This window comes from Rattus rattus, chromosome 17, assembly GCF_011064425.1.
Source record: "Rattus rattus isolate New Zealand chromosome 17, Rrattus_CSIRO_v1, whole genome shotgun sequence".
NCBI lineage: Eukaryota > Metazoa > Chordata > Mammalia > Rodentia > Muridae > Rattus > Rattus rattus.
The window spans coordinates 31,086,807-31,094,883 of record NC_046170.1 but is presented as its reverse complement, the minus strand read 5'-3'; the positions used below and the strand labels follow the sequence as shown (position 1 = coordinate 31,094,883).

The window sequence follows — 8,077 nt, the reverse complement described above, 5'->3', positions numbered from 1 at the left end:
TAACAGGTCTCACAAAGGAGAAGATGTGTGCACACACCCATCAATTGCCAGGCAGGCTAGCAGTTCACCTCTACCTCAGAAGGGTTCCAAAGCCACTGCCCTTCCCAAACAAGAGGAAAAGAGGAGGAGGCTGGGGGGAGGGGGCACTGGATGAGCCATGTCTTTATTACAAGGTTGTGAGGTGACAGATTTGCTGATAGGTGGATAGATACATAATGAATTCGTAAGTCAATAAAGTAAATAGTAATTCCCAAGATAAATACTTTAAGTCTCCCACAACTCAGAACAAATGCAAAAGGTCCATAGTGAACAAAATAGAAAACACAGTCTAGCTGTGCGGCTTCCCAATGCTGTCTTACTAATACTGACTTTTGTTTCAATAAAATATGATTTATAAAAACCACTAGAGAGTTGGCTCCGTGGTTAAGAGCACTGGCTGCTCTCGCAGAGGACCAGGATTGGGCTGTCAGCATACACATGGCTCCTCAAAAACCTCCGAATCTCCAGTTCCAGAGAATTGACACTCTCTTCTGTCCTCCACAGGCATTGCATACCGTATACATATACACACTCACGCATAAAGTAAAATAAATCTTTTTTAAAGTCGTCTGTCCACTCACCCAACCCACCCAGTAAAATTCGTTTATTTTTCATTTTTATTTAAAATTGTAATAAAATGTGTATAATATAAATTTACAGCACTTCGAGAATAAATATTCAGCATTTAGACGCGCATTCGCATGGTGCGACGATATAAGTTTTTAAATATTACATCATTATATGTTGTAGCTGAGTTTCTGATGAGTTTTACATACCCCCCTTTCCAACCCCCGGGATTAGATTAGACTTCTGCCCTGGTGCCACTTGTCCTCGGCGCCTCTTGAAACAGCCGAATTGAATACAGTTAAGTTTCCCCTTTGAAGATGTGGTCCCTTGAAGATGTTAGTGCCCGCCCGCCGAGGAGGTGGTCCCTTCGGTCCCTTCAGTCGGCTCGCAGCCACCCGCATCGCGGCACACCTGGTGGGCACGCCCTCTACCTGCCCAGGGCCACCTGGCGGGCCACGCTCCGCGCCTTGCGCTCCGGGCTCGGGTCCCTGCGGGCCAATGGGGAGGCGGCTCCGGCACCAGCCGCGTCCCCCCGAGTGACCAATGAGAGCACGGCATGCAAATGAGCAGGTGCGGTGGCGGCCGGCCCGTTGCGGCTGCCCCGGCTCCCGAGATGTTAGAGGCGCGCTGGGCGGCCGCGGAGCAGACTGCCGGGCTCCGAGATCCGAGCTCCGCTCTCCCGCCATGGCCCCCGCTCCGCCCCCCGCCGCCTCCTTCACGTCCGCCGAGGTCCAGCGGCGCCTGGCGGCCGGTGCCTGCTGGGTCCGTCGCGGGGCCAGTCTCTACGACCTCACCGGCTTCGTGCGGCATCATCCGGGGGGCGAGCAGCTGCTGCTGGCGCGGGCTGGCCAGGACATCAGTGCCGACCTGGATGGGCCACCTCATAAACACTCGGACAACGCTCGCCGCTGGCTGGAGCAGTACTATGTGGGCGAACTGCGAGCGGACCCGCAGGTACCAGGCGGCCCCCAGGCACACCCCGCTCCTTGCCTTCTACCCCTCCCCCAGTCCGCCACTTCAGAGAGCCTAGATCACCTGCCCTCTAGGAGAACGCAAGGTGACAGCCGCCGCCCTCACTTCCCTCCGTTTTCCCAGTTTCTCTCCAGGTAACAGGTCACTGCCCTCCCTAGGACCCCATTCCGCGTTCCTATCCCCAGGAGCTTGATCTTCCTCTTTCCAGCACTACCCTCTGACCCGGCTGCATCCTCCCTCCAACATGTCCCTTCTATGGCCCCCTGCCTCCTGACAACTTCAATTCCTGTTTCTGGCTCCAACCACTACCACCCTCCTTTTCTCTCTTCTCTTTCTTTCTCCGTATCAACCCTTCTGGTTTCCTTTCTTGTTTCAATAATAGGTCCCTAGGCTCACCTGGCCTCAGTTCCCCATCCCCACCGCTCTCTTGGTTCAAGGAGGCACAAATCCAAAACTCTGCTCCGCTAACTCCAGGGGCTCCTGTGGGTGGGTGGGGGACTAGACCTAGTTTTATTTCCGTCCTAAACAGTGTTGTGGGTATGAAAGAGTGAAATAAAATACATGAGCCAGCTTGCTAAGGAGAAGTCGATACTTCCAACCCAGACTATAAGCCCGGTACTGCCGTGTGGTACAGACTCATCTCAGATTTTGCCTTCGACCCACCGTGGGTGTCATTCTCCTTTCAGGATGTGAAAACAAAGGTTCAGTGAAGTTCTATAAACATTTGAGGTCAAACAACTAGGTAGTACAAAAATCAAGTGTTTCTTCCTCCAGAATCAAAGTCGTCTCCATCCTAAGCTTCAAGGGCTGGGGATCCAGTCCTTCTCCACAGAGCTCTTCTTGGTAGACTCAGGTTGGAGCCAAGCTAATTCCTTGTTCCCAAACCGGGCAGTAGGACTGGTAACAGTAAGGACATCGTGATGAGGTGCGAAGCAATGGTTGTTCCTTGTTGCTCCCTTTCTTTCGAGTGCTTTTAGATCTTTAGATGAAAGGACGTGCCATTCACTGTTCCAGGAGAACCTCTTACCCACCTTGCCTCATCTTTATCTCTTACTCAGTTACTTACTTGGTTCTTAAACTGGTTGACAAGACCATGCTAGACACCAACAGACATTGAGCAGAACAAACACGGTTACCATTTTCACGGAGTGAACACGTTAATGGGGAGGGAAGGGACCATGCTACTGACATGATAATCGTTTAATGACATTCATTAATATTTATAATACTTGCCTACTGAGTCCAGGTGAGGGTTTCAGGAGAGCAGGTTCGGGAAGGGCTACCTCGAAGAAAGTGACATTTTCACCAAGAGCTAATTGAAGACAGAGCTTAGCCAGACAAAGTGGTAAGAAGAACATTCCAGACAGAGGAATAGCATGTATTTAAAAAAAAAAAAAAAAAAAAGCATGACACAGTCAAGAGACAGAAATGAAAGTATGGTGACCAACAGGCTGGCAGGTGAAGGGAAGAGGTAGGAGCTAGAAGTCACCAGGGCTTGATCTCGTGAGCCTCAAAGGCTGTGGTTGGGGGTTTGACTTGTGAGGCTAAGGACGTAAGCTGGAGAGTGGCGCAGAAAGATTTGCATCTTTGGAAGAGTATCCTTGCTCCAGTGACAAGAAGGAGTGGAGGGGACTCCAGTGGATGTAAGGAGACCAGAGAAAAGGCGGCCGTATAGCTCAACTGCCAATGCCCAGAAGGGAAAGGAGATTTCATAATAAGTGTCCAGACTTTGCATAATAAATGTCCACAGTGGGAGTCCAGAACGGTAGAGGAAGCTGGAGTTTAGTGTCAGGTCTTGCTGAAGGAACTGTGAGAAAAATCCTACAGAAATCAGCAAGCAGTTAGGATCAGAACACTGGAGACGGCCAGGCCTGTGAGGGTGCATGGGCCTGCTCTGTATAGTAACTGTTTTCAACAGAAGGGAGCCTGAGGGTGTGGCCTCTCTACTCAGTATCATTCTGAATGTCACTCCCTCCTGTGCGCTGGATGGCCCCACCTTCCTGCTTTGCCAACCAGCCTGCGTTAGGATTTGGTTTTGTTTCACCTTGCTCTGCCTGACCTCTAGGGTCAGAGAGGACTCAGAGGCAAAGCTAGTTCACCTTTGTTTTCTATGTCTGCTCTTAACCTGTCCCATCCACCAGTACCAGTGTGGTCACGTTGCAAACATCCAGATTTCTGGGCCCCAACTGGAGGGGATAGAGGAAATTAAAAATCTAAGAGTACACCTCCAATCCCACAGACCAGATCTCGCTAGCAGCCAGGCCAGTCACCCAACGTTCCAGTTTCCTGTCACTCTGTTGGCAGAGTTCAAATGTAGATAGTACAAGAGTCTCCTTAATTTAGCTTATGGTTTTGTTTTGTTTTGTTTTGTTTTGTTTTGTTTTGTGTGGTACCTCACTATATAGGTCAGGCAGTCAGGCTGGTCTCAAACTTGAGATCCCTCTGCCTGGGCCTCACAAGTGATGGGATTAGAGGCATGCACTATGATACCAGGCAAGGGTCTCTTTTAAATTGAAGGAGACAGATAGTCAAAGGAGAAATTGGGGGGTGGAGTGTCCATTCGAAGAAGTGACTAGGTAAGTCCTTTAACAACCTCCATGTTCCCTTCTCTACCTCCCTCCTCTTCTGCTGAGCCAGGGGCGCTGATACCCCCGGAGGTTGAGAGCCTTCTCCTGATGCGTGAGGAGCAGAAAGAAAATGCTAAGAAGGGGTTGGGGATTTAGCTCAGTGGTAGAGCGCTTGCCTAGCAAGCGCAAGGCCCTGGGTTCGGTCCCCAGCTCTGTAAAAAAGAAAAAAGAAAAAAAGAAAATGCTAAGAAGTAGCCCCCCAGGGACCCTTCTCCAGCCTAATCGTTAAGTGGGGGACACTCTCTATCTTCTTCCATAAAGAAGGCCCACCCCACTTTTTCCCCAGTTCCCTACTTTGCCACACCCCTATGTACACGCTTACACACACATTCACACTCACACAAAGGCACACACAGAGAACAAGTCAGACTTGTTTGAGCTAACATACTGTGGGGTAGGGGAGATAAAAGATCCGTGGCTGATCGGGGAGGTTATCTCACTATGCCTGTCTGCCAACGGTCAGTGGGGTCAAGCTTCTTAGCCTAGGCACGGACAGACATGTTCTCCCACCTGTGGACATGACGCCCTGTTGTGAACACCACTTCAAAAAAAAAAAAAAGTAGGGCCGGCGAACGGCTCGGTGGGTAAGGACACTTGCCACCAAACATAATGACCTATCCCGAGGTGGATCCCTGGAATCCGTAGAGGAAGGAGAGAACTGACCCCTGCCTCTGACCTACCCCTGTGGACTCTGCACAATAAAGTAAATAAGGTATAGAGAGAAACCAGCAAGGAAGGGATTTTGTGTCTAAACCTCCTTCCAAGACCACAGATGTTATGTTCCCTAGACTTTGGACACCCATGAGTCACTGACACCACTTGAGTTGGATAAACCTCTCTAAATAGACTCACCTTTTATTTTAGCATTTACTGACCCTAGGTGATAATACCAATGGAATCATGGGTCTTTTCGTTTAGTATTTGTGAGTTGCTTTTTGTTGGTTTTGTTTTGTTTTGTTTGACACCAGGTCATCCTGGCTGTCCTGGAACTCAATGGGCAAAACAGGTCGGCCTCAGGTTCACAGAGATCCACCTGCCTTTGCCTCCAGGGTTCTGGTATTAAAGACAAGCTCCGTCACACCCAGCCTTAAATATATTTTAAAATAAATATAAATTTGGGGTGGGGGTGGAGACAGGTATCCTGTGGCCCGGCCTGGCCTCAGATTCACTACGTATCAGAAGGTGACAGTGACCTTCTGTTCTTCCACCACCCAGGTGCTGAAATTACAGACATGTGCCACCATGCTCAGTTTACGCGGGCCTGGGGACCAGCCTTGTGCATGCAGTGCGCCAACTGACCCAGATTCGCCGCCCCAAACTTAAAATGAGAAAAAGTGTCTCTTGTATCTCCCAAAACCATCATGGGTACCACTTGGATCACTCTATAGGAAGCGCTGAAACAAAACTTTTTGAACCTAGTATTCTGTGGGACGTCAGCTGAGACTAGTGAAAGAGATAAAATTATGTATAGAAAAAAAATATGTGTTTTTCTGGTGCCAGTTAGGGCTTACATCACAGTCCAAATGGGGTCCTTTGCAAACCACAAATCTAACACCAAGGGGGATCCTAGCTGTCAGAAAGAGACCTGTGTTTCGCCTACGTTGTATCACAGACCTGGAGAGTTCTTGGTCAGGAACTGGTGAGATCTGGGCCATCTGCCTGGGAATACTCCAGGCAGGATAAACCTGGACTGTAGCATTGAGGTAAGCATATGTCTGAAGGACTGGGGGCCATATCCCAGTCACATGGGACGTGTCTCTGAGTAGTTAAGAACTCCACAGTCGGGGTTGGGGATTTAGCTCAGTGGTAGAGCGCTTGCCTAGCGCAAGGCCCTGAGTTCGGTCTCCAACTCCGGGGGCGGGGGGGGGGAGGAAAAAAAAAGAGAACTCACAGTCCCTGCCACCTGTGGTGCTGCTAGGCTTTGTAATACAGGCTCAGAGTCTTAGGGTCTGAGTGATTAAATGGAAAGAGAATCCAAGATGCAGGAAGCCTTGGGGTCCTCTTCCTTCTGTAACGCCTTGGAACACCTCCAGTGCAGTCCTACTTGGAGATCTGAACTGAAACCTTGGAGAGCTGGTAATCCATCTCCACTTGCACCCTGGAGGACAGATGAGAGTCGGTTTGTTGAAATCCACTGTCAAGAGCTTCCCAGGAGGGCCTGCCCGGCCCAGTAAAGGTCACCACCCTTTCCTAACTACTCTGACCTGCTGACACACCAGCAAATCTTACCTGGAGGATGAAACCAGGGCCAGCTAGTAGCACATCTGTAGACCCAGCCGCCATAAGAACCAGATCCCAAGAGTGCTTGCTGCTGCTGTCACTTCAGATTGGATCTGAGAGCAAGAATGGAGGAATCTCAGAAATGGGCCTGTTGGGCACAGTTATTTCCTTTGGAAACATGGTCAGGTAATAGCCCCAAAGCAGTGCCTGAGTAACACCTGTCTTCCTTGCTAGTTTTGCTGTTTGGAGCCTCGCCTCCCTAGTATGACACATAGTGTTAACCCACATGTAGTTTTTGTTTAGACAATTAACGTGTTCCCCCATTGTCTGGACAACCTACCTTGCTGTTGAAGCAGCCTTTGCCAGGGTCTTCTGACCTTAGCTTCCCTACCTCTGACAGTTGGTTCTCACCCTCTCTTTGCTGGCCTGGCTGCATTCTTGAGGCTCACCCCTGCTGGGGCCTCTCTACTACTCTTCCTCCCTCTGATACCTGATCCTTTTGGTTTTCTGCCTGAATTCATTTTCTTTTGCAACTGTAACAAAATGCCACAGGCGAAGATTTAAAGCAACACGGGTATCCTCTTACCTTTCTGGAGGTCAGAGGTGGGGCATGAGTAGACAGGGAAGCATTCTTTCTAGAGTTTCTAGACGTCTTGCCTTTTCAGCCTTCCAGGGACAACCTGTGTTCCCCAAGTGACCACCAGCCAGTGTCTGACTACTGTAGCTTCAGTTCCATCATCACGTCTCCAACTCTGGCTTATCTGTCTCACTCTACCACTTCGAAATGCTTTTAGGGTTATAGTGGGCACACCCAGATAATCCCAGATCCTTAACTGACATCTGCAAAGTCTTTTTGACAAGTAAAGTAGCATAATCACAGGCTTCAGGCCCTGGGACATGGACCCGGACCCTGGGAGGAGAAGGCATCATTCTGCCTACCGTGCCCCGTGTCACTACCTCTGAGTCTCCATTGCTGTGTTCTCTTGCTTTACCTCTGCCAGCAAAGTGGAAAAGGCTGAAGACCCCCACCCAGGTCTTCAACCCACTGGGTTTCAGCAAACCAGCTTCTTATCCCCACTCCACAGTGGAAGTGGAGTTACCAGCTATCCAAGGTTTCCACTCAGACCTCCACGTTCTGTTGTGCTGGAGATGTTCCAGACTTTACAGTACAGAGGGGACCCCAAAACTTTCTGCAAGCACCTCCTAACCCAGGCAAACCCTTCTGTAGCTATGGCCCAGAGGAAGATGTAGGACTCCTCCAAAGCCTGCAATGAGCTCTTGCCTCCTCCCAGCCGACAGCACCTTTCAGAGGTGTCTCTGTCCTAACCTCTGTCACTACCAGATGCTTTTTTTCCCCTGCCTCTGAGTTTCCCCTGGAAGGCACCTTGCTCTCTGCAGGGTGGCTTCCTTCACTAAGTGTCCCCCCTGGGGTTACTCAGTGTTCCCATCTCTACCCACAGCTAATCTCTGGTGCTTGCCCTGACCTAGAGGATCCAAGTTGAAGGGGAAATGGTGAGCGATTGGAAACAGAAGAGTAGGAGATGTGACGGATGACATGCTGGTCCTCAGTGTTCTTTCTAGACAATCTCTCCTACTAATACCCTACTTTAGCTGGTTCCCACCATGCTCAGTACTGCAGCGGGCTCCTGGGC

At 50.1% G+C, this 8,077-nt stretch overlaps 1 protein-coding gene across 1 annotated transcript in view; it reads left to right on the top strand.

The window, feature by feature from the left end:
- The first annotated feature begins 1,210 nt into the window (after positions 1 to 1,210).
- The window catches only part of Fa2h (fatty acid 2-hydroxylase), a 50,467-nt gene continuing 43,600 nt past the window's right edge, over positions 1,211 to 8,077 (top strand). The window contains exon 1 of the mRNA XM_032887777.1: positions 1,211 to 1,560. Within this exon, the coding sequence (XP_032743668.1) occupies positions 1,291 to 1,560 (270 nt within the window). The 5' untranslated portion in view covers positions 1,211 to 1,290. The remainder of the gene's footprint in view (positions 1,561 to 8,077) is intronic.